At 36.5% G+C, this 27480-nt stretch overlaps 1 protein-coding gene across 3 annotated transcripts in view; it reads left to right on the top strand.

Annotated features, from left to right (window-relative positions):
• Window positions 1-27480, top strand: part of arhgef10la (Rho guanine nucleotide exchange factor (GEF) 10-like a) — a 253242-nt gene that overhangs the window by 202960 nt on the left and 22802 nt on the right. For all 3 annotated transcript variants that reach the window (XM_030134274.1, XM_030134275.1, XM_030134273.1), the window contains 3 exons: window positions 184-395; window positions 1319-1476; window positions 11915-12057. In XM_030134274.1, the coding sequence (XP_029990134.1) occupies window positions 184-395; window positions 1319-1476; window positions 11915-12057 (513 nt within the window). The remainder of the gene's footprint in view (window positions 1-183; window positions 396-1318; window positions 1477-11914; window positions 12058-27480) is intronic.

Here is a 27480-nt window from a genome sequence, read left to right as displayed (position 1 = left end):
AGTGAACACACATTGTGAGGATGATCTAAGGGACTGCCGGCCTGGCACTCTCTGCTGCCCCCCCCCCCCCCCCCCCCAATGTGCAGTAGTATTGTTTATTCCATGTGGCATCACAGTTCAGTCCACTGGTATACCTTAACATGGGGTCCTGATCTTTGATTAACTGTTGGTTCTTCCCTTCAGGTGGCAGGAGGAGAAGCTTCCCAGGGGCAGATAGAGATATTTTCCCTCAACAGGCCCATGCCAAGGGCTGTGAAGAGCCTACAGGTCGGCGCCGCCGTCCGATGTCTGGAATACGTGCCAGAAACGTGTCCGTCTGAGGAAGAGGAGGCGGGAGTTCTCAAGTCGCCCTCGGGGATCAGCGCTAACATTTGTGTTGGATTAGATGATGGGCGGTAAGATTCTGATATCACAGGAAGCATCAAATGCAATAAAAAAAAAAAAGCGAAGTAAACAAGCTCTTGTGTTGACTGAGAACGGGAACATGTGTTAAAATTGGATTTGTCGGGAATAATACAAAAAAATGATGCAAAATCAAAAAGATAAGAGCACAAATCATAGTCTTCTGTAGTCTCCAAATCTGCTGTTGTAATTTAATATCCTGTATTGTCTTTTGTTACAGTCCTCTTAGATTTCTAGCTGTATAGATTTGACTGTCAATATTTCATCAAAGCAAGAAATCGGAGTTGATACCCCAAACACAACATCAGTTCTGCTATTGCAGCTATGATCAGTTCCATTTTCAAATCCAATAAAGCCTCTGTTTCCCACTGTGTGTAATGGAGGACGGTTTAATCTGAGCGCCTGTGATGAGTACACTGAACAACTGTTTTTTAAGGGGATATTCTGAAATTTCAGATTTAGCTATCATGCTATTACGTCCTTTCAGTTTTCATTTACAGCAGTGACTACTCATTTATAGAGGGACTTAAATCAGAGATGATGTCAGCAGTTTGTTTATGCTGAATCATTATTTTTGAATACAAGTGTCTGTTCAGTCAAAGACAAAAAAAAGACAGCCAGGGAAATAAAATACATTTTCAGCATTTTAGTGCACACTATATGGTCTGTGTGCTGCTGCTAATATTTTCTTCTCAGAGAGAGAAACCGTGATGTGCATTTGTCATTCTGAAGAAAACAGTGCATTGCAGTGAAGTTCAGATGGCATTTCAAACATGAGAGAGACAGAGTGGTTACACATACACAATGCTTTGCTCCAAAGTGCACTGTTAAATCAAACTATATGAAAACAAGGCACTCTGTCATTTCAAATGACACTCATTTATCATGTTGGCTTGTTCTGCTTTTGTTATTCCAGCATACTAGTCTATGGCAGTGTGGACACTGCAGCACAATGCCTATTGACCCTCCATAACCCAGAGAGCTGCCCTGTGCTGTGCCTGAAGCATTCCTCTCGGTTCCTGTTTGCAGGCCTGCGAAATGGAACCATGATGGTTTACAGAAGAAACAGCAGCGGTAAGATGGTTCCGACATTACTTTGATTTCAGAGACATGGTTTTTGCCTCATGCCAGCTCTAGCCATTTCTATTCTCTGCATGTGGTCTATTGGAAAAATAAGAAAAGTGTGATTGTCAGTGGCTTCTTATTCCCCGTCTATTTCGTATTACTTTATAGGTGGAAATTCTGTGATAATGAAACATTAAACCACTGTATGACTGTGGTCTTTCCATGCTTACATATCTAAATCACTTCCCTCACGGTGAACAACTTCGAAGACAACTCCATCACAACCAGTCCGTTTGTTTACATGCCAAACCGATACATCATTCGGGCCTTTTCAGAAATTTTGTTGCAAAGTGCATTGTGGGAATGGGAATTCCACGCAGCAGCAACAAACATGGAGGCAACAAGCAATGAAACCGTGTCTGCTACTGGGTCAGAAGAAACGGAAGGAATCACTGTAAGTAGGGATGCACCGATACCACTTTTTTCCAGACAGAGTATGAGTACAAGTACTTACATTTGAGTACTTACCGATATGAGTACTTAATAATCCCATTCCAGTTCTTAGTTCCTTTTGTAAATGTGCTTTATTGTCGTTGTCATTAGTCTGACTGGAACAAAGTGCTGCTACTGACATTTAATGTGTTGGAATGAGAAATACCATGAAGAAGAGTGAAGCTTATTGAGAAGAAGAAAGTCAGTAATAACAAACATGGAGACGACAGAGGCAACACTAATGTGACACTAATGTTGCAGCGTTTTCTCTGGTAAGGTTTAAAAGTTTAACTTCAGCAGGAAGAGAAAAGAGAAATGAGCGATAAGTTTCGTTTTCACTTCCGCTGGCGGTGGTCCGCACCGCTCCATACTCCAAGTGGTATTCTCCGTCTGGGTACGCATCCGCCAGCACCTGGAAAACAGATGGAATGTACGCAGAGGATGGACAGAACGCTCTGTCCATATTTGTCTGTGTCTTTAACGTTACTGTTTGTCAGCGCTACTTTTATCACCGTCATTTATTTTGAAAAATCTCCACACTCTTCACACTCCACACACATTATTCCTCCTCCTCGTACCTGCTGCACTGAACTGGGAATGTCACACGGCCGTAAGTGGTATCGGTGCATTTGTATCGGATTACTTTTACGAGTACAAATACGAGTACACACACTGAGTATCGGAGGCGATGCCCGATATTCGTATTGGTATCGGTGCATCCCTAACCGTAAGTCAGTTGTCATCTTGTAATACGGGGTGTGTGAAAAACAATACTTAGACATCAGTTTCATGGCATTTTCGGAATATGTCATTGTGTTGGTTTATCATACACGCCTCACAAGCATACAGGGTATGGGTTGGCTCTCACCGCTCACTCGCTCCTTACGGTACGTGTACGATAAGCCGACACAATGACATATTCTGAAAATGCCATGAAACTGATATCTCACAATCACACACCCCATATTACAAGGTGACAATTGACTTACAGTGATTCCTTCCATTTCTTCTGACCCGGTGTCGGACATGGTTTCGTTGCTTGTTGTCTCCATGTTTTGTTACTGCTGCGGCTGCGTGGAATTCCCATTCCCACAACGCACTTTGCGATAAAATTTCCGAAAAGGCCCGAGTGGTATATCAGTCTGGCATGTAAACAAACGGACTGCGTTTCTGATGGAGTCGTCTTCAAAGTTGTTCACTGTGAGGGAAGTGATTTAGGTGCATAAGCGTGGAAAGACTAACGGATTAGTGATAATTAGGATATGACTGGGGTTTTACACATTTGAAGAAAAATATGTGCTGAAAGCCGTACGCCGCTTTAAACCAGTCAGAATGCAAAAGTTAATTTGAAATATGTCTCAGTTCTTTACTTCTTACATTAACAATGAAGTATTTTGCTGAATGTTCCAGTGGAATTCATTGAACAAATGAATTTTCATGTTTGCTCGCATTATGTATTTATGAATGCGCTCTGTGGTAAACATCTATTGTGAATATGAATTTGTGTGATTTCTTTGGCCTATAAAAACTGGAGTGGCAGTAGAGATGTAATGCAGTTTTCAGAAAGAGTCATCTATTGGAATGGACGTCCCGGTGTTTGTGAAACTGCTAATTTCGAGTACCTTTCAAAATATATAAAAAAAAACAAAAAACAAACTCCCTTTTACCGACTACTTCCCATTGCTAGTGATTTTCACACCCGCTGTAAGCATGAAAATAACACTTCACCATGTGGTATATGGCATGTCATGTTTAGTCAGGCATAGCACAAGGCCAGGGGGGCTTAACACCATCTCAGCAGTGGTTAGCGGTCTTCGCAGCCAGCAGGAGTACAATAGCTCTATCACTGGGTTCTTCTTACCTGGCCCCCAGTATGTCAGCGTGGCTGCCCTCCTCCTGCGCTCTTCTCTCTTCCCAAGCAGAAAGGGTGATTAATTACACCAAGCTGCTGCATGCCGATTAAATATCACCATTCATGCTTTGTAAGGGAAAAAAAAAGGACATGGGGAAAAGAAAAAAAAAAGGCTTTGGAGGGTGCTGGAGAATGTTTGTGGATTTGGAACACCTGTTAAAGATGTATTGCCCTTGACTAGCATGCAACTGTCTAAAAAAAAAAAAAAAACAAGTCTGCAGCTGCCAGGAAATGCCAAAGCTTCAGTTGAGACTTTGGTAACACTTTATAATAAGTACACACCATGAAGCATTAGTTAAGCATTAATAAATACTGAATTCGTCATTTAAAAAGCAGATTTCTGACATGAATGCACATTAGTATATGGTGTATAAGCACAGTTATAAATGTTTACTCATCATTAACCCTCCGGTATCCAGGTGCACCTTTTAGGCACACTTTGCACTTTGCTTTAAAAAACTTCATATTATTTTTCACAATTTAAATAAGGTTAAAATTCAAAAGTTGTTCATTTTTGCATGATCTTTAAAATTCTGGCCTCCAACTAAAATGTGCACATTGTAAACAAAATAAAAATTACAAGACTAGCATCTGTCTCCCAAGTGTGCCTAAAACGCACTATTTCTTCCATTTGATATGTACGATTAGGGCTGACCTGGATTTACAAAAATAAAACCAAATGAAAGCGGAAAAATAAATCAATATATAATATTTAATGGTTTGATTTATAGGTGTGACTTTTTGGCACACTTGGTGACAGATGCTAGTATTTTTGAACATTTGACCTAGCGCCAAAAATAATAATGCAAATTAACCAATGTTGGAGTTAATCACTGACATATGCCAGGATGAAAAAATCTAATAACATGTGATCCACTTTTTATGTAGTATATTGAAAAAAAAATTTTGTGTGTTTTTTGCATCCAAAAAAATGGTTTGTTTACATTACAAACACAGCATTTAAAGGGTTAAAAAATGTGACAATTATTGAGTATTTGGTATTTTTATTTACAGCTCAAGTTGATGAAATAGAAAAAAGTGTAAAAGAATTAAAAGTAAACTGTAAGAACATTGTTTTGACATTATTCCACAAGTGTGCGAAAAAGGCACACTTGGTGTTTAGTAAGGGCCTTGGTGGACGGGACACCGGAGGGTTAATAAGCACATTAGTTAAGCATTAATAAATACTGAATTCATTATTCATAAACCATATTTCTGACATGAATACTCATTAGTATATGGTTTATAATCATAGTTATAAATGTTTTACTCATCATTAATAAGCTCATCTACAATATGCTTAATGATTGTATTTTCATACTTTATAAATTATGGATTCAGCATTTAAAAATTTTGTATTGCATCCTTTACAAACCGGTTATGACGCACATTTATGCTCGCACGTACACTATTCAGACATGTACTAATGGTTAGTGAATATTTTGGTGGGTATTTTATACTAACTCACACATTTATTTTCCAATAGATGTCCTACAAAGTTACTAAAACAGGGATTCATTATTTCAGGTAGTTATAAAGCACTTACTACTCATTAATTAAGTCTATGGTGTGAGCTCATCTAAAGTGTGCACTATCTATGCCATATAAAGCATTTACAAATGAGATTTAAAGGTTGGCAATGCCTAAAGACACACTTGTGCTGTTTCAGTTATTCTAACTAAGAAAAGACACAGCACATGGGATTATCAAACAAACTGCATTAATATTTATTACAACTTCCCGCAAGGGTAAACATGGCTCAATAAAAACTCGAAAATACCAACAGCAGATCGTAGAGGTTTCAAGTACTAAATTAAAAAAAAAAGTACTAAGTAAATAAAATTTTTAATTAAAAAATATAATATTTTTCATTATCAAAAAGTAAAGCCAGAAAATCTGTCAGTGTCATAATTCAATAGAATTCTAAACCCCAAAAGTGTCAATATTATGAAACGGATCAAATAAACTAAACATTTATAGCTGTGCTTATAAACCATATACTAATGTGCATTCATGTCAGAAATGTGCTTTATAAATGATGAATTCAGTATTTATTAATGCTTAACTAATGTGCTTATTAATGATGAGTAAAACATTTATAACTGTGCTTATACACTATATACCACAGGTGTCAAACATGCGGCCCAGGGGCCAAAACTGGCCCACTAAAGGTTCCAATCCGGCCCACGGGATGAATTTGCAAAGTGCAAGTTTGGGCATCGAACTCAAAAATAATATCATAATAACCTATAAATAATAACACCATTTTTTTGTCTTTGATTTAGTGCAAAAAACATTAAATTATGAAAATATTTACATTAAGAAACTACCCTTTAACAATATACTATGAATAACCTGAACAAATATGAACAACCTGAAATGTCTACAGAAAATTAAGTGCAATTTTAACTACTTTCTGCCTGTTACTCAATGTTTTGTGCCTTTGTAGATCTCATATATAATGCACAAGCATAAATGATAAGTCGAGGCATAATATTGATAAAATTGTAATTATATTTCTTAACAAATTTAATTTTTTTCAGGTTATTCCCATCCTTTTTGTTTGGATAGTTTGTAAATGTAAAAATTGGCATAACTGAATGTTATTTTTTGCACTAAAACAGGGGTGTCAAACTCATTTTCTTTCAGGGGCCACATTCAGTCCAATTTAATCTGAAGTGGGCCGGACCTGTAAAATAATAGCATGATGGCCAATAAATAATGACAACTACAGATTGTTTTAGTGCAAAAAATAACATTCAGTTATACATTAACATTCAGTAATAACCTGAAAAAAATGAAATTTGTTAAGAAATATAAGTGCAATTTTATCAATATTATGCCTCGACTTATCATTTATACATATGCATTATATATGAGATCTACAAAGGCACAAAACCTTTAGTAACAGGCAGACATTTCATTCAGACATTTCTTTAGACATTTCAGGTTGTTCATATTTGTTCAGGTTATTCACATTTTATTGTTAAAGGGTAGTTTCTTAATGTAAAAATTTTCATAATTTAATGTTTGTTCGCATTAAATCAAAGAGAAAAAAAAAGGTGTTGTCATTATTTATAGGTTATTATGATATTATTTTTGAGTTCGATGCCCGAAGTTGCACTTTGCAAATTCATCCTGTGGGCCGGATTGGAACCTTTGGCGGGCCAGTTTTGGCCCCCGGGCCGCATGTTTGACACCTGTGCACTAAAACAATTTGTAGTTGTCATTATTTATTGGCTATCATGCTATTATTTTACAGGTCCAGCCCACTTCAGGTGAAATTGGACTGAATGTGGCCCCTGGAAGAACATGAGTTTGACACCCCTGCCATATACTAATGTGCATTCATGTCAGAAATCTGCTTTATAAATAATGACTTCAGTATTTATTAATGCTTAACTAATGCTTCATGGTGTGTACTTATTATAAAGTGTCATCGAGACTTTTATCAAAAGGACCATGAGTACATGCAACATATAGTCGCGTAGTGAATAATGCGCTCCGGCTTTCCTCTCCGAGATAAGAACATCAACACGTCAGTTCAAAATGAAAATGCAACTGCAAGACATGGCAGAGAAGTTCGGTTCGGTGCAACAAACCACACACACCCCCACCCCCCACCGCTGCGCGTCACCTCGTCGACCGTGTTAAAGACGGAACTGCGTCGATATGGCCTCGCGCTGCATAAGGGTCCGCCGGAGGGACATTTACAAGAGTGAATTTTTGAAAAGGTGGAAAAATGACCTTTATAACATGCCAAGCAATTAACCTGCGGAAGTCAGAAGGCATTGTAAAGCTATTCTTCTATGAAAGGCAGAAATAAACAACTCAAAATGTTAATTAAATGGCTGGGTGCGCTCCCTTCTCTAATTTTGCTTCAATAACGCATAGCAAAGGAAACGCTTATGCAGTTCATTTTATAATACGCCTCTGTGGTAGCAGCAACGTCGGACCCCGTGATTAAAACTCAAAGAAGGAGGTCTGCTTCATTTTCACACAGATGAAGCTGAAAGAAAGAGCAAAAAAAAGGGTAGAGAGAAAGGAAAGAACGAGTGACAAAGAAATTGAAAAGTGGATTAAAGCGTTCTTCTTAAGACCTATCAGCATGTGGGTGGCAACACTGCCTTATTGTACCGCATGGTGAGAGTCTTCACATTGGAATTCAACAAGTTTTATGGAGTCAAGCTTAACCCTTTCATGCATGAATTATGAGAACCTTAATCAAGAATTTTTTCCTGAGTGTTTTTATTCCTCTTTAGGCATGAAAAAAACACAATGCGATTGAAATTTTTTTTAATAGGAGATAGGATTGGGAGCAACAAAAAAAAACGAATATTGCTCACTTTGGCCCCTCCCAGCTCCCAAGCACACACGTCAGTCAAAAAAAACCTAAAATTCACAGCATTTATTTTTAAATCAACTAAAGAAGGGTTAGGGGAGGGTGCGGCTAAAACAACAAACAAAATATCTTCTTCTGGAGTTCAAACTAACTTACCTAATCAAAAATAAATACACGAAATAAAATACAGAAAACTTACCTCAACTCCCTAACCAAAAAAAGGTCAAAATAAAAGAGCCGACCTCCCCTACCAGAAAAAGGGTCAAATTTACAAAAAGATTCTATTTACAACTATATACAAATACAAAAGTCACACTCGAACACACGACTGACGGTCACACACAGGAACACACGGTTGGGAGCTGGCAGGAGGCAAGAGAGAGGGCGAACTGGAGATCAGGGCCATTTTTAAAGGGGCCGGGCAATCACACTCCACCAATCAGCAGCTGACCTACATGAAAAACAGGACAGACACAAAAATGGCACAGCACACCTACAGGACGGGGGGAGAACACACACACTATACAGAAAGCATATATACATACATAAACAAATTATGACCCAGAGTCATAACAGAGATAAAATGCAAAAAAGAAAAAAACATTGTTTAAGAAAACTGTTGATTATAGTCTAATAACAATTAGCAACTGATTTACACTAAAACATGTTGCCTCAGATCAGGGTCCGTATTCCTAAAGATTCTTAGTGCAAAGAGTTGCTCCTAGAGGCCAAATTCTAAGAAAATTCTTAGAATCATGATGTTTTCTTAGAATTTCCCCTAAAAATTAAGAGTAGATCCTAGTAAAAATAAAAGCTATTCCTACAGAATCCTAACCCTGAAGAGAGCTCCTAAGGTGAGATCTGGTCAGAGCAGGAAGAGGACTTTTAAGGGGAAGAGGAGTTCCCTAAGCAGAGGACAAAATGGAAGAGGCAGGAGGGAGATTCTGCAAATACTGGATGACAGTCAAGTAATTAAACGCTACAGACTGCACTGTTAAAAAAAAAAAAAAAAAAAAAAAAACGTAAAAAAACAAAAAAAGGTATTATTCTGGCAGCAGAGGTGCCAAAAAAATACTGCTAAATAACAGAAAATAACCATCTCATAAAAATACAGAAATTTTCCATAATTAAAATACAGTTTTTTGCCCTAACTTTACATGAGATTTTACTCTTTTTTTTTTCTTTTTAATGTTTAATAAAGAATATTTACATGTATCAAATCAATCAAATTACCTATAAATATATATATAAATAATTTTCAATGAGACTCAGTTGTACAATCCACTGATAAAAATTGTATTTGGACAGTTTATCAGTGCTTATACATGTTATACATTCACAAAAATACATTTATTCAACATTTTTGTTGTGAAACCTCCTGTAATTACACAAGATATTTGTCAATTAACAAACAAGTCTTGTTAAACTTACAGAAAAAATACTTCTTTTACGATTGATTATCAGTAATTTTATCTCATTTTATTATTTTTTTACAGTATGAAACTTTAAATTAACAGTTTAATCTCATGAGTGGAAAATAAATATTTGTGAAATTACGATACATTTGCAAATGTGTTTTAACTGTATTTTTCTGTGAAAAAAAAAATCTTTTAAAAAATGGAAATTTTATGGTTATTCACAGTTACGTTTTTTTTTTGTGTTATTTTACATTTGATGTGTAAAATCAGTCTATTTTTATCATTTCATAGATATTTTCCTGTATCTTAAAAATATAAGAAAAAATTGTAAAATAAACAGTAAAAATTCTGTTAAATTACAGATTTTTTTTTTACAGTGTACCAATTAACATGAGCAAATAAATATAACTATCACTATGTGAATACTGTGCAAATAGGACTGAGTTTTTTCACACATTTTTTGGATAATTTTTTTAAGTATAGCTTACTATTCATTGAACAGATATTTTCTTTTATGTGAAATATTATTTACAATTACACAGTCTTCATCAGATTAGATTCTATGATTAACTTTATCAATTTGAGGGTCCATCCCTTGCCCATTATCACTAAAAGTATATTTTTTTTTAGCTTTTAGGATCAACCAATCACAGTTTTTGAAATGATGACTCATACCTAGCAGCGGGGTCAACCACACCTCCTCACTTAGATAGGAATTTCTGTTCATTCCTTGCTCCGAGTTCTCTGACAGTGTTCTGGAATCACTCCTAAGCTCAGACTCCTTGCAAGGAATTTTTAGGTGAAGTTAAGAGCTCTGTGAGAGGATTCTCAGACTCTTTAGGACTACGGGCCCTGTTCAGAGCAGGGAAGAGGACTTTTAAGGGGCTTAGGAGTTCCCTAAGCAGAGGACAAAATGGCCGACGGAAGAGGCAGGAGGGATATTCTCCAAACACTGGATGACAGTGAATTAATTAAACGCTACAGATTGGATCGTGCAGGAATCCTGTTTGTGGTTGATCTCATTAGAGATGCACTTACTTCTCCAACCCAACACCACAATGCAATACCACCCAAAATGAAAGTCATCACAACACTGAGGGATTTGGCAACAGGGAAAATGCAACAATGCAGCAGTGATGACCTGGGTCTGTCACAACCTTCCATCTGCAGGGTCACAACCTCCTGAGGCTGCTCAGCAATCACAGACAGTGATAAAAGCTGAGCCATTTTACCCTCGTTAACACCACATTGAGTTGAAATGTTGAAAGCTGAAAATGCAAAAATTACCAGCATGCCAATTAATATGAGCAAACAAATAGAACTATCACTATGTGAATACTGTGCCAGTGGGCGTGAGTTTTTCCACACATTTTGTCGGATAATTTTAAAGTATAGTTTACTATTCATTGAACAGATATTTTCTTTTATGTGAAATATTATTTACAATTACACAGTCCTCATAAGATTAGATTCTGTGATTAAGTTTATCGATTTGAAGGTCCATCCCTTGCCCATTATCATCAAAAGTATATATTTTTCTAGCTTTTAGGATCAACCAATCACAGCTTTTGAAATGATGACTCATACCTAGCAGTGGGGTCGACCACACCTCCTCACTAACATAGGAGTTTCTGTCCGTTCCTTGCCCAGAGTGCTCTGACAGTGTTCTGGAATCACTCCTAAGCTCAGACTCCCTGCTAGGAATTTTTAGGTTACGTTAGGAGCTCTGTGAGAGGATTCTCAGACTCTTTAGGAATACGAGCCCAGGTTTATCAAGAACAGCAAAGTTACAGTAATGGTATGAATTGCAGTGTATTATGGGATGGTGCATAAGCGTCCACTGTGTTGGCTGATGTGGAACTAAAACAACAAAATCCACGAATAAACCAGAGAACAGCTGTAGAATAACTGTCCACTGTAGTGACCAGTATGCATGAAAGGGTTAATTCATATTCTCATGGGGAGAAAAAAAAACAAAAAAACAAGCGCCCATATAGTGAAGCTTTCCACCTGTTGTTAATAATTGCAAAGAATGCATTAAGAGCCATTCGGAAAAAATAAACACCGAGTTAACATGCTGTGGTACAAGTGGTTAGAATTGGATTTAATTGCTTTCAAAATGAATCATTTATTTAAGGTTTATTCATGTAACTGTAGGCTAGCTGTGATAATAGCTTGTGATTTTGATTTTCATATCCTTTCTTACAGGCTCGTTCACTTTTAGTTTCCTGCCGTCTAATTTTCCTTTGTTTTTTTTGTTTTTTTGCATTTTGCTTTTATCAGATGAACTGTGGGACGCTGACTCCCGTAGATGTGTTAGCGTGGGCTCGGAACCAGTGCGGACTCTGTTGGTCCTGGACGACTCGGTTTGGGCGAGCTGTGGGAACTCGGTCACTGTAATGGATATCTCCAGCCTGACGCCACAGGTATCTGACTAAATTGTAGCTCTGGATCTAATATTGCATGCGATGTTGCTTTTTTGATGTTGTTTACCTCATAATTAAAAATTGAAAATAAGCTCAAGTTAAAAATTCTGATGGAGGGCGAAAATCAATCTGTCCATCCATCTTTCCCTCATTCCTTCAATCCATCCTCCATAAAGTTTTCTGCCTCAGCTCCCTTTACACCATAGTATATCGGCACAACATCCACATCAAAATATGCAAAAATATGTGTTTGTATTTTTTATAGTCCCCTCAAAACTTGTTTGAACTTGTCAATAGCTTTCACTAATTTGCAGAGACTGTATATAATTAGTGGAAGAACCGTGACGTAACCAACTGATTTCTGAACATTGTTGTGAAATCAGTAGTTTGCAAAATAGCCGTTACTGTGTCTGGTTTTCAGTGCCGGAAGTAAACATATTTGTACAAAAGGGGTGGAGCTACAGGAGCCTGAGGGATCATAGATGAACTAATGCTAAGCACCACCTGATTTGGTATAAACAGCAAACATTTAATATTATGTAAATTTATTTGTATTGTTCCTGGAATCTAGCAACCACCAGTGTTGGGACTAACGGCATTAAAAATACCGGTGTTACTAACGCCGGTATTGTTCCAGTATCGGGTAATCTAATAAATTACTATTTGAAACGTTACAACGCCGTTAACGTTACCAGCAGTAAAATGCGGTGTGTTACTTTGCACTAATATCTAACAGCTGTTATCCGTCCTGGCTCGCTCAGCCAGGCACGAGAGGTCTGATGTTTGCGGGCGAGTCGAGTCTTTTGAACAGCTCTTTTCAGTCATAAGAACCGATTTGTTGCGACCCGTTCTTATATTCAAATTGCCCACACTGCCTTCATACTTCACCTGTGTGCCCCATGAGTCTGAGTTGTCCGCAGCACATCCCATTCACTTGAACGCAGCTGCGTGTGCAGCTAATTTAGGGGAGGAGTTATCAGTGAGTCCGACTGACTGGACTGAAGACGTTTACCGATGGATCAGAGAGGAGCCACTGAAAAAAGAGATGTGGGATTAACTGGAGGAGCATCTTCTTCCTATAAATGCACATATGTATTCATGTGGTAGAAAAGCCGGGCCCTGGTGGACCCCGGCCGGGCCCTGGTGGACCCCAGCCTCACCACAGTCATGGTATGCTGGTCTACTCTATACAACTGGCCCGTTAAACACGCTCCAAAATCAGTTTCCTTTCACATATTTGAACGATTTTTTAAAAAGTAGCACAATAATTACTTTCCCTGGTAACTAATTACAGTTATGAAGGAGTAATTCTGTTACTAATGCCGCGTTTCCACTACATGGAACCAGCTCGGCTCAGCTCGGCTTGGTATTCCTGGAGAGCGTTTCCATTACAAGATACTACCGACTTTACAGTACCTGGTTGTCATAGCGATGCAGCGCGTTACTTCCGTGTCGTCTGTTCAGAGAGTTGCTGATGAACTCGTTCGTTGCGTGTTGTCTCGTCTGAATTTTTACGTCGGCCACCAAAGACTGAATCTCCTCGACCGACCATGGTGTAGTTTTGGGCTGTTATCATGTAGATTAATGTACCACTAAATGTACTGTCAACTTCCGCATCTGTTTTTTGTAAAACGGTGGGTCACATAGAAAACTCTCTGACCAATCAGTGTTCTGCAGTGTGTACACGTCACGTTTTAGTATCTGGTCCCCAGTCCTGGAACCTTGGTGGAGGTGATATCAAAAAAGTAGTACCGGGTACCAGATTCCTGAGTCGAGCCAATACCATGTAGTGGAAACGGGGCATAATTCAATTACTTTTTTTGGGAAAGTAACTATAACTAATTACTTTTTAAAAGTAATTTGCCCAACACTGGCAACCACAACTACAGAGGAGCTATCTGTCAGAGGAAAAAAAAAAGTTTTATTAAAGGACTGATATTTTCCTTTAATTGAAATTCTTCATTTTCCAACATTTCCCTGTGGTCTCCATAAACGGTAAATGCTCTGCTTGGGTCTGAATTCTTCATTAATTCAACTCCACAGGTCCATCTTCAACCCTATTTCTGAGTAATGACACCAGAAAGGTCATTTTGAGCGCTGGCCCTTTAAATGCACATGAGCCCCTTCAGGCCCAACAATATTATTAATGCACAGACTACAATTACAGTCGCGGAAAAATTTTTTAGACCACCCCTTGTTTTCTTCGATTTCTTGTTCTGTTTAATGCCGGGTTCAACTAAAGGTACATTTGTTTGGACAAATATAATGATAACTACAAAAATAGCTCATAGTAGTTTAATTTCAGAGCTGATATCTATCCATTTTCTATGTTTTCTTGATAATAATCAGTTCTTATATCAATATCTGTGTCATTGTACTGACAAAAACAGTGTTTTTAGACGTTCCATGTTTTCTTTTCTGTCTGTTTTAGTCACATGATACACACAGGAGTTAGGACTGGATTGCATAACCATTGTTTCTGATGACTTTTGATGGTCTAATAATTTTTTTCCGTGACTGTATTTGTGGTATCTTTATTTTACTCATTTTTGTCAGATGGTGCTATTGATAATTAAAATCGCACAATAAGTCTGAATTCTTTAAATATTGCAACCTGACCTCCACCAGTAATTCACTATCAATGAAGCCTCACAAATGAAGAAGAAAGACAGAAACAGAGTGAATAATGAGTGACTTTGCACACAGTTCACACCTCCTATCAGTATGCTGTTGTAAATGTGAATTCCGTGCTGTATTTTTGACTTGTGTTGCACTTGTTCATCGGCTACAAAAGCTGCACAGTCCTTCAGTTTGTGGATCGGGCCTTTAGTTGTAATTTGTCAGTTGTAGAGATGTAACAATATGAAAATTTCATATCACGATTATTGTGACCAAAATTATCACGGTTATCATTATTATCGCGGTATTATTGAAATTGTGCTCAAAATGTTCTAAAAGTACTTATACACACGCTGAAATAATTTAACCAAGTTTTACTTAATAATAATAATAATAATAATAATAATAATTGGCACAATGTACTTTCTCTTGGCAGAAACATTCAAGTATTAACCTTTAGGTGTCTGAGCCTATTCTGGCCCTTTTTCAGTGCTTTTGATTTTGCTTTTATATACTATATAAAAAATGTTTACTATACCCATGTTTGGTGTCTTTTTTTTTTTTTTTTTTCAGCACAATTTCATGTATATCAGGGCTCTCAAACTCATTTTCTTTCAGGTTCCACATTCAGCCTGATTTGACCTCCAGTGGGCCAGACCAGTAAAATAATAACATAATAACCTATAAATAATGACAACTCCAAATTTTTGTCTTGGTTTTAGTGCAAAAAAGCCCCATTAAATTCTGAAAATACTTACTTTTATAAACTATCCAAACAAAAAAGATGTGAATAACCTGAAAAAAGGGAAATTTCTCAAGAAAAATAAGTGCGATTTTAACAATATTCTGCCTCAACTTATCATTTCTACATGTGCATTAAGGATCGGATCTACAAAGACACTAAACACTGAGGAACAGGCAGAAAATAGTTAAAATTGTGCTTAATTTTCTTTAGACATTTCAGGTTGTTCATATTTGTTCAGATTATTCACATTTTACTGTTACAGGATAGTTTATAAATGTAAATATTTTCATAATTTAATGTTATTTTTTGCACTTTGAAGTTGTCATGATTTATAGGCATAATGTAATTTTTTGTTTTTTTACATCAAACTGAGGAGAAAATATGGAGTTGCTATTTTTTTGTAGGTTATTGTGCTATTATTTGACTGGAGATCATATTGGTCTGTATGTGGAACCCAAAAACTGACTGTGGAATTTTTGCACTTTGTAAATTCATCCCACGGGCCGCATTTGAACCTTTGGTGGGCCGCATTTGGCCCCCGGGCTGCATGTTTGAGACCCCTGATCTCTATCATCTGCCAATTATTTTTTCACTTTAACCTACTATATCAACACAAAAGGACAAAAAACACAAAATATATAACATCCGATTTGAAAAGTGTATATACTTCATTGCATAAATAACACACAGATGCTTAACGAACCTTTCCAAAGACTTTAAAAGTGAATATCGGTTCCAAATATTAGGTATATAAAATCAAAATTGGAATAAATTAAAACTATACTCAAATATTTGACATAAAAGCAGATCTTTACATAGGTGTTTTTTCCCCTAAAAGTGCGGTAATCAAACACGGTTATCATGATAATTAGAATTTAAACGGTAATACTAACCGTCCGCAATTTTACCGCGGTTTATCGCTATACCGGTAATCGTTCCATCCCTAGTCAGTTATATAGATTTTTTCTTTTGTTTTACAGTAACTATTCTAGACTACAAGGTCTAAGTCAACCCTGTGTTAAAAAAAAAACAACAAAAAAAACAAAGTAAGTCCACCTTCAACACCATTTTATTGACAGGATATTTTCCACAAAAACCTGCTAAGAATCAAATATTTTAAAGAGTGTAAAGTTTTCTCTAACAAGTTCAAAAATACAGGCTTGAATGAAAATTACCTGCGAGCGTGCAAGGTCAAACCCACCCAACTTCCCAGGTGATAAATATTCTCAGTCATCACTAAAACATGGTGTGAAGAAGTTAATGGATGACTTCATAAGAAAACTGCTAGACACGGTGTTTTTTTTTTTATTATTTGTGTTGTTGCTTTTTGCAACATTCGAAGAAAATTTCCTTTCCTTTCATTCTTCGGAAAGATTTATGCACACAACCTGAGAGAGCCAGCTTTCTAATCTGTGATGTCATCAAGATTTACGGCCTGGAACGGCTGCGCGGACAACGACTCAAACCTTTTGTAGAGTCGTACAGTGTTTGTCGAGGCTCTCGCACATAAATAAGCCCCCGTGCAGGTATGGTGCGACTGGAATCTGCACTGTTATCTTGTGAAAATCATCTGGGGTGTTGTCTCTGTCATGCTTTCCATTTTTGTGTGGTCATTCTCCAAGGTGTTCATCTCTACTGAAGTGTAATGGGTGGAGGGTGGGAGGGGGGGTGATGATGTCTGTGGTTGTGGTAGACAGTAATGAATGACAAAAAAACAACTCATTTGAGGGATGTTAATATGGTATTCAGAAGCTGAACTGCAAACCATTACCATTTAATTATCTCTCCCAGATGTATGCGTGCATAGCTGTGTAAATGCGTAAAAGGTTCATGACAAAATACGATGCTGAATATAAATAACTAAACAAACAAAATACACTGAACAACAAAAGCAGTTCTAATTGGCCCAACATACATTCTGCTCTACATTTTCAAAATGAATAAACACTGAGGCGTTTACATGCACACAAAAAAATCTGATCATCCTTTTCCAGTAGACTTCTTCATTCCTTCTCTTTTTTTCATTTCTGTCCTCGTCTTTGCAGTGACCCGTGGTATCATAGAAATGTTTACAAAAGCCAGACTATTAACGCAACCATTATGCATCAGACTGAAATTTTATTTAAATGTCTTCCTTTTTTCTTGATAAAAGTCAGTCTAACTGTGTGCCCCATTTTCCTTTTATTTATTTATCAGCTAAAATTTGCTTAGAGGTCTTATTTCTGTCTTTGTGCATAAGAAATCAATCTCAGTGAATCCCCAAAGGAATTCTGTGTTGGTAAATGCAGGTTCTGCAAATTTACAGGATTTCAGTTCTGTTCAACATTTTGATGCTCATATGAACTATGTTTTCAGCTCAAAAATGTCCAGTTTCATCACAATTAATGCTATATTTTCAGGTCACAAATGGCCAAGTTATATTTGAACTGAATTTACCTGAAAAACAAATATTCTATTCTTTTAGATTCCCCAATTTTTCTTACCAGATTCTATCCTACATATCACGTTTTATTTTTACAGGTTGCAAAATGGAGTATGGTGCTGATCCATCCTGCTTATGTTACGACAATACATACATTAAGAATGTTACAGGTCACTTTTTAAATCAACAGTTTTCGAATAATAAGCATTTTTATAAAGAAATAACAATTCTATATTGTTATTTCCTCTTTAGTCTGATGATAAACTATACAATAAATAATTCTGATCCTAGTTTTTGCACAGGGATCATTAGTGTAAACGCTGACATGGCTGCAGAGCATCAGTATGATGGGATCCACAACAACCATGTCACATCCGTCCACTGACACATTTAGTGTTTTTGTGTCAGCTGTTATTGTTTTAGATCCACAATACTAACATTTATGAATAAGAGGAGAATTAGCAATAGTAAGTCTATAAGTTTATTCCTAATAAAGTACTGGTACTGACCAGAGCATCATGGGTAATGTCACGTCCGTCCACCAGCAAAAGTTTTCACATACACATGCTATTCAAAATCCAATATTTCTGAAAATAGAGCTTCCACTGTCAAATAATATCAGTAGTCTGTGCACAAATGGATTAGCATTATTTCAACAGTTCTATGCATTTCTTACAACTTTTTTTTTTTTTTTTTGACAAAAATGGCCACTCATTTGACCTCCTAAGTAAATTTAGCCAGTATTCATTTATTTTTCCTTCTCTCTGAGACTTTCGGTGGGTGCAGTTTGATGTTAGTGAGTGTTGTTCTGCCTCAGACTAGTTCATATGTCTTATACCGATGTAGATACTTATTTGAAAACTGAAAAATTAAGTCTTTTAAAAAAAAAAAAAAAAATCTGATCATTGTCCAATTTCTGGAGTTATCAGATTATTCCAGTGATCGTGTAAACAGCATCATCTGATATCCTTTATCAGAAAATAGGATTTATTGGATTATGAGAAATCGGATTAACACACCTGGATTTCTCCCCAGTACTCTGATGTCTTCTTGCATCTATTCAGGTTAATCTGATTTATTTTGTTCTTTTGCATCTACACGTGTAAAACCAATACAGTCGTAGAAAATAAAAGTGACAGAAGACAATAACAGAAATATTTTGTGAGTCTGTCGTCACATACTGTGAAAGAAATCCGATAGCGGGCTGAAACATGTAAACCAGGGTTTTTGATTATCACATTTCTGAAGCGCATGTAAACATCTCAGATCTGATTATTACGATTGTGTGATTACTCCGTGTAATCAGATTTCTTACGGTCATATAATAAACTCATGGATCAAAGCGTATGATTAGTAAAGAGGCAAAAATACACCGTTTAGTAGCTACAGTTGCGGGAAAAATTATTAGACCATCGAAAGTCATCAAAAACAATGGTTATGCAATCCAGTCCCAACTCCTGTGTGCATCATGTGACTAAAACAGACAGAAAAGAAAACATGGAATGTCTAACTGCACTGTTTTTGGCAGTACAATGCTTAATGTTTAATGTTTAAAAGGATTCCCATTAGCTGGCACCAAAGTGACAAGCTAATCTTCCTGGGGTGCACACAGAAGAACAACACAAAACATAACAATACAGAATCAGCTTTATCAGCCAAGTATGTGAACACATACAAGGAATTTGGCTTCGGTTTGTACATTGCTCACGACATACAGTTCCAACATGAACCCAGAACATGCAGACCTAGAAATTATATAGATAAACAGTCCACTACAGACAAGGACAACAACGGGTTGAGATTTACAGTGGATTTACAATGTAATATGTACAGAGTGCAAATTGAGTGGATGTGTGGATCGGGTCTATTAAAAAGATATGTTTACGTAGTATATATATTATTTACAGTGGGCTTTACATTGTAATATGTACAGAAAGTGCAAATTGAAGTAGTTATACAGTGAGTTGATATGTACAGGAATACAGTCTGTAAAAATATGTTTGTGTATACATATATGTTATTGTAGTGCAAATAGTTTTTTTACATCGTGCAAATTAGACAGTTATAATATTTTTTTAATATGCACGACAATCACACAATTATTAACAATGCAAATATAAAAATAATAACCATTATTAACCTCATTAAAAATGTAAAACATCAGCAGAAAAATATGGGATTAGTTATTACATTCATGAGTTGCATCCGTCAAAGAAAATAACTGAAGAACTGAAGTGATTTTGGTTATTATCAAGAAAACCATGTTAAATGTATAGATATTATTCTTTTATTTTCCCTTTGTTTATGTGTTGTTGTTTTTCTGTCCACAATGTCTTGTTAACTATCACTAATAATAAAAAAAAAATAATAAAAAAAATAAATAAATAAAGATCTCAGATTCATAGGGGGATTTTAATTATCAACAGCACCAACTGACAAAAATGAGAAAAATAAAGATACCACAAATACAGTCACGGAAAAAATTATTACACCATCGAAAGTCATCAAAAACAATGGTTATGCAACAGTCCTAACTCCTGTGTGTGTCATGTGACTAAAACAGACAGAAAAGAAAACATGGAATGCCTAAAAGCACTGTTTTTGTCAGTACAATGACACAGATATTGATGGAAGAACTGAAGTGATTTTGGTTATCAAGAAAACATGTTAAATGGATAGATATCAGCTCTGAAATGAAACTACTATGAACTATTTTTGTTGTTATCATTATATTTGTCCAAACAAATGTACCTTTAGTTGTACCAGGCATTAAAATGAACAAGAAATTGAAGAAAATAAGTGTGGTCTAATAATAATTTTTTCCACAACTGTATTTGCTCTATAATCCATTACCAATGTTAGAACTAACATCAGGTCAAGTAAACGCTCCAGATACACAACATGTGCAAAAACTGCAATTGTGTAAAAAAAACAAAAACAAAAACTCACATTTAACATTTTCTCCAAAAGCTAAAGGGACAAATGTGACGAAGCTGCTGATAAATGTGGCTGATGAATAGTGCGGCAGCTGCTTACCCAGTGTGCCTGAAGGTCCTTATAATCAGGAGTGAGCAGAACTCTGGATGGCTCCTTTTTATTCCTTCACCTCTGTTCTTTGGCATCGTACTCCAGAGACGGAGGCTTAATCAGCTGAATGGCCACGCAGTAGAGCCACAGTTCTGGTTCACTGTGTCTCCCACAGAGCTTAACAGGTCAGCTCTGGTTACTTCTTTGCTAACCTTGTCTTCCTTACTAATGTGGACTCCAGAGGGCTGACTGCACAGGGGCAGCAATGCGTAGCCAGGATCTGGAGGAGCACTACTTGGCACCTGTACCCAGTGATATGACTTGGGGAGAGGCTAGAGGGTCATGGACCCGTATTCCCTTTACTTATTTCCACTGTTTTTCCCTCTAGACCAGGGGTGTCGAACTCATTTTAGTTCAGGGGCCACATTCAGCCCAATTTGATCTCCAGTGGGCCGAACCAGTGAAATAATAACAGTGAAAAAAAGTAAACTTATATTATGATCAGGTTTACGTCTACAAAGTTTCCTTAAAAATCTGAATAACATGAACAACTTGAACTGTCTTAAGAAAAACAAGTGCAATTTTAACTTGGGGGGGGGGGGGGGGGGGGGTACTGGCAAGAATCTGGCGATACGATACAAATCTCAATACTATGATCTCGATATATCATGATACTGTTAAAAAAAGGCAATTTTTTTGTTTGTTTCATTTTTTAAAATGATTATTTCCTGGAAGAATGGAATTATTCCACAAATCTGCACAAATACTAAACAAATTTTTATTTGATTTCAACAGGATCTAATGCTATAATCACAAAATTTTCTTCTGTTAAAACTTTAATTATATTTTACAGACATGACAGTTTAAGATCTTGCTCAAATGTTCATATTAGTTCATAACTAACATCATAACATTATTTTTGTGCACTCCCAACAAATAAACTAATATCTGCCTCTCAGACAGTAAAAAGCGCTTTTAGGATGCTTCAAATAACCATTATTTAATAAAACAGTGTTAAATAATAATAAATAAGATATAAGCAATAGAGAAAAACAAAAAACAAAAATGAACCTCTGCCATATCTGCACTAAAAATATCGATACAGTACTTTTTAATATCGATATAGTATTGTGAAATGAAATATTGCGATATATTGCAGAACTGATATTTTCTAACACCCCTAATTTTAACAATATTCTGCCTCAGTTTATCATTTACACATGTGCGTTACAATTGCACAAAACATTTAGTATCAGGCAGAATATTAGTAAAATTGCATTTACTTTTCTTAAGACATTTCTGTTTGTTCATATTTGTTCAGGTTATTCACATTTTTTGTAAAAGTATAGTTTGGTAATGTAAACATTTTCATGTAATTTTACTTTTTTACACCAAAAAACTAAGAGAAAATTTGGGGTTGTCACTATTTATAGGTTATTATGATAATATTATACTGGTCTGACCCACCTTAAATCTAACTGGACTGTGTGTGTCTGTATGTGGAACCTGAATTAAAATGATTTTGACACCATTGATTGTTAATATCTTCAGTGTAATTTTTTGCAATTTATCTCAAATTCATCCCGCGAGCCGGGTTGGAAACATTGGTGGGCCGGATTTGGCCCCCGGGCCACATGTTTTACACCTGTGCTCTAGATGTTCACCACTTGTCAGATTAGTAGTACTTTTGGAATAATTTACACCTGACTTTGCTGTAGTTGTTCTCATTGATTCTTCCACCTTTCTTCCTGACAATAATCTTTAAAAAAATAAAAATAAAAAAAATCTTTATGGTCAGTGTTTTCCAGACGTACAATTATTCAACAGCCTATCTTAGTTTGTTTTGGATAAATATGGTCGCATACTTACAATGACAAACCCTGAGGATGATCATCACTTACGAATTTGTTTGTACTCTCAGCGTTCTTCTGTCCTATTATGTATACCCCATCCCAGTGGGGATACATGAAAATTATAGTCCTGACAAAACCTCAACAATGCAATTGCTGCAAGGAAATAGAGAAACAAATATTCCTGTTGAAATATTAGCATGTGGAAAATGGAGGTTTCATCATTCTTAACATGCAGATGTGATGTGACAAGCAACAAAATCAGTTTAAGCAAAGACAAAAAAATGTTCACTATGCAATGACATACATGGATTTAACAGCAGAATGTAATGCAATTGTAGAAATATATGATACTTTTATTTTCATTAGAGTATAATCACTTGAAAATTAGAGATGTTTTATCATTATATATGCACTATTTTTAGTGCCATGTTTCTACAGTACCTCTCTAGGGACTACTTCTCCTCCTTTTCCATTTCATCATGGGTGTCATCCAGCATTTAAGCAGGCTCCTGTCAAACTGTGTTTGAGTAAATCTGACCAGAGTTATTTAGTTAACTAAAATGTTCAGTACAGAAAAAACAATATATGGCTCATAAAGCACAGATAAAGCTTGTCGCTGGAAGGTTTTAACCCATGAAGACCCAAACATCCACTGACGAACAAAATCATCTACTGATCTAAACTGTTTAATACAGTGGTTCCCAACTTTTTTTGGCTCGTGACCGCATTTTAACATCACAAATTTCTGCCAACCCTAGAACAGAGACTTTTTTTTTGCTAAAATTAATTTGTTTTTGATCATGTAATAGTCTGCTATACTATGTTGCAAATAAATGTTAATTTTAGATGACATTTAGTCTGTATAATGTATATTATTATGGAGAGAGGCAGTAAATCCAGGTGTAGGTTACTGCAAAAAGGAAGAATTTTATTTTCCTTGGTCAGGATATGTACAGTCAGTCCAGCTTGGATTTACAAGGCTGACAATTAATACTGAACAAACAAGAACTCAAACTATGAATTATGAAAGAGCTGCAGCGTCTGAAACTGACCACAATGAACATTTGACAGATAAACAGAACCACAGTGCTGCAGTTTCAGTTTGTCGTGTCTTTTATGTATTGTAATTGTCTCTGTCAACTCACCATGTATTTTTTATTAGTAAGTTTTTTTTTTTTTTTTTAATCAATTACTAGAAATTTCAGGCGACCCCATTTGAATTTCAGAAGACCCCACGTGGGGTTCCGACCCCAAGGTTGAAAAACGCTGGGGTAAACGCACATATAGATGAACCTCATGTCATCTCATGCCGTTATTGGAAAGTGAAGCCACTTTTCCGAGCTTCTATGTTAGAATACAGAACAAAGAGTCACATTCAGTTTACATTTAATGGAATTTGATCAACAATATGTTAATGCCAGCTGTCTGGAAACACCTGTGACTCAACAAGGTCACAGGGTAGATTTTCTCCAGCTCCAAAACACAAACAGGGAGTAGATGCACCAGTCTCCTGCCCTCACAGATCACTCAGATCACAATATGCTGGAAGGGAGTTCTGGAGTTTTTGCCAGTCACACTAAAAAACAATCAAGCTCTGCAGCCTTGAGCAAAATTGTGGAAAATAGTAGAATACCTGTAGAAGAATAGGATGAATTGTCTGGATGCCTAGTGCTCCATTTTTGCAAACCCGGCAGTAGATTTTGAGATACAGGCTACTTGGAGAATTTGAATTGCTAGTGCATAAGTAAAACAATAACCAACAAAATCATTTTTTCATACAGTGGTAGCAACGAGTTCGGTGTGTACTTTTAGGAGAAAACCGGCCTTAACAAATGGTGATGTGAAACCTTAAACAGCAAAAATAGCAGCTCTAAACCTGTTGTCTCCATTCTATTTGAAGTCCTGCCTTCTTAAAATGTGCAAAACTCACAGCCTTGAAAAGTAATTTTCATGTGAGTGACACCGTCTCCATAGGACAAGTAGGTACTGGAAAGAGACTCAGACTCTCAGATTTGTTTGTTACTAAAAGTAGATTCTCTGCATTATTACAGAGCTCCACCAACTCGAACACTCTGTAGAGTCATTCCCAAGTAACCAAAACCTTAACAAAGTAGGACATGCACGGACGTACAAGCTTTGATCAGTACTGACTGGCAGTCCTTGTTCCTTCCTCTTCCCATTACTATTTCTTTTTCTACCTGCTTTGTCCTATCACTCACATGTCCACTCGACTCCCACTCGACTCAGACCCGTCGCTTAGAGTGGGGATGTGGAGTCAGTGCCCAGCGAAGGACAGAGACACCTTGTCACCTAGCGTAATGAAGGACTAATGAGCTGTTCAGACCAGCTGTGGTGTTTGTGGCTTTAGCTGTTGTTATTCCCCTCCGCTGGTGGAAGGCTTTAGGAGGGATGTGGCTGTTAGTGTGACACTGCCGAGTTGAGTGTAAAGGGCATATTACTTCTGTCAAGCTTCAGTGACCACCTCATCTCTGTAAGCAACGCTGGATTCAGCAGACTAATACCAGGTTGTTGGTTGGGGGCAACAGTTGTGGCTTGTACTTATCCTTTATTTGACATAGCGCAACATGCTTAGAGGCTAGTGATAAAAAAAAAATAAAAATAAAAAATAAATGTACAGGAGAGTTTTTCTCTGTTGGTACCAATGTCAACAAAAAGTTATTTTGTTGATATCAGCAGGTATTTAACCCTTTCATGCGTACTGGTCACTACAGTGGACAGATATTCTACAGCTGTTCTCTTGTAGGCTAAAATTTACTTAGGGGTCCAATGAGTGGCCATTGTTGTCAAAAAAAAAAAAAAAAAGTTGTAAGAAATGCATAGAACTGTGTTGAAATAATGCTAATCCATTAGTGCACAGACTACTGATATTATTTGACAGTGGAAGCTCTATTTTCAGAAATATTGGATTTTGAATAGCACGTGTATGTGAAAACTTTTGCTGGTGGACAGATGTGACATTACCCATGATGCTCTGGTCAGTACCAGTACTTTATTAGGAATAAACTTATAGACTTACTATTGCTAATTCTCCTCTTATTCATAAACGCTATTATTGTGGATCTAAAACAATAACAGCTGACACAAAAACACTAAATGTGGCAGTGGACGGATGTGACATGGTTGTTATGGATCCCATCATACTGATGCTCGGCAGCCATGTCACCGTTTACATTAATGATCCCTGTGCAAAAACTAGGATCAGAATTATTTATTGTACAGTTTATCATCATACTAAAGAGTAAATAACAATATAGAATTATTTCTTTATAAAAATGCTTATTATTCGAAAACTGTTGATTCTTCATGTATGTGTTGGTGTAACATAAGCAGGATGGATCAGCACCATACTCCATACTGAACCTGTAAAAATAAAACATGCAATATGTAGGAGAGAATCTTGTACGAAAAATTGGGGAATCTAAAAGAATAGAATATTTGTTTTTCAGGTAAATTCATTAAACTATAACTTGGCCAGTTGTGACCTGAAAATATAGCATTAATTGTGATAAAATTGGACATTTTTGAGCTGAAAACATAGTTCATATGAGCATCAACATGTTGAACAGAACTGAAATCCTGTAAATTTGCATAACTTGCATTTACCAACACAAAGTTCCTTTGGGGATTCACTTATATTGATATCTTATGAACAAAGACATAAATAAGACCTCTAAGCAAATTTTAGCCATTGTATATTCATGGGTTTTATTGTTTTAGTTGCATATCAGCCAACACAGCATCATCCCATACACTACAATTCATACCATTACTGTAACTTTGTTGTTCGTGATAAATCTGATCTGCAGTGACATGTTTTAGTGTAAATCAATTGCTGTAACTAACAGTTTTCTTAAACAAAAAGTTTATTTTTTGCATATTATCTCCATAAAGTGAGTAATAACTAGTATTAGAGTATGCTAAAATGTGAGAAAAAAATCAGATTAGCAGCATAAAAAATGTTTTTATTTCGTAGTTTTCACATAGTAGATCACTTCCTGATGATGGGTTTTAAATGTTTCTTTGCATCAAAAATTAAACACATGGTGTCCAGCTGAGTGGACATATTTGTAACTCTGTGAAAAATAGGTTCATATTTGAATTGAATTGTTGTTTTTTTTTGTTTTTTTTTCTCATGCCTAAAGAGGAATAAAATCACTCAAGAGACTAAGGCTCTCATAATTCCTGTATGAAAAGGTTAAAGGTGGGGTATGAGATCTTTAGAAAAACGGTTCGAGCGAGCTACATTTGGAAAATACTCAATTCAAAAGTCCAAACCCATTTCCTCAGATATCCCCCCGAAGCCACGCCTCCAGAGTACTGGTACACGCAATGCTTGTTCTCGAGGGTTCACGAGCGCTGCACAGAAACAATTCGCCCGGCTACGGCTCCCACCCCAGCATCGATCTATGCATCCCTCATTCAATGTCCTCCAACACCCCCGCTCTTACGGAACAGCCCCAGTTCATACCTATGTGACTCACGTTACATTTACTAATGATTTATGTTAGTGACTACACAGTAGGGGTGGGAATCTTTCACTATCTCACGATTCAATTCGATTCCGATTTTTGGGGCTACGATTAGATTCAAATCAATATTCGATTCAAAACAATTTGATTCATGATGATTTCTGCCTCAGTCTATGGGTGTGCAAAGGATCGTCATGATCTACTCCAGTCTGCTTTACAAGACGGAATGACAAATGCAAATATTATAATGTCTTTTTCACATTTATT

This window comes from Sphaeramia orbicularis, chromosome 5 (genome assembly GCF_902148855.1).
Source record: "Sphaeramia orbicularis chromosome 5, fSphaOr1.1, whole genome shotgun sequence".
Taxonomy (NCBI): domain Eukaryota; kingdom Metazoa; phylum Chordata; class Actinopteri; order Kurtiformes; family Apogonidae; genus Sphaeramia; species Sphaeramia orbicularis.
Note: the sequence above shows the minus strand (reverse complement) of the source record. Positions and strands in the feature narration are given on the sequence as shown.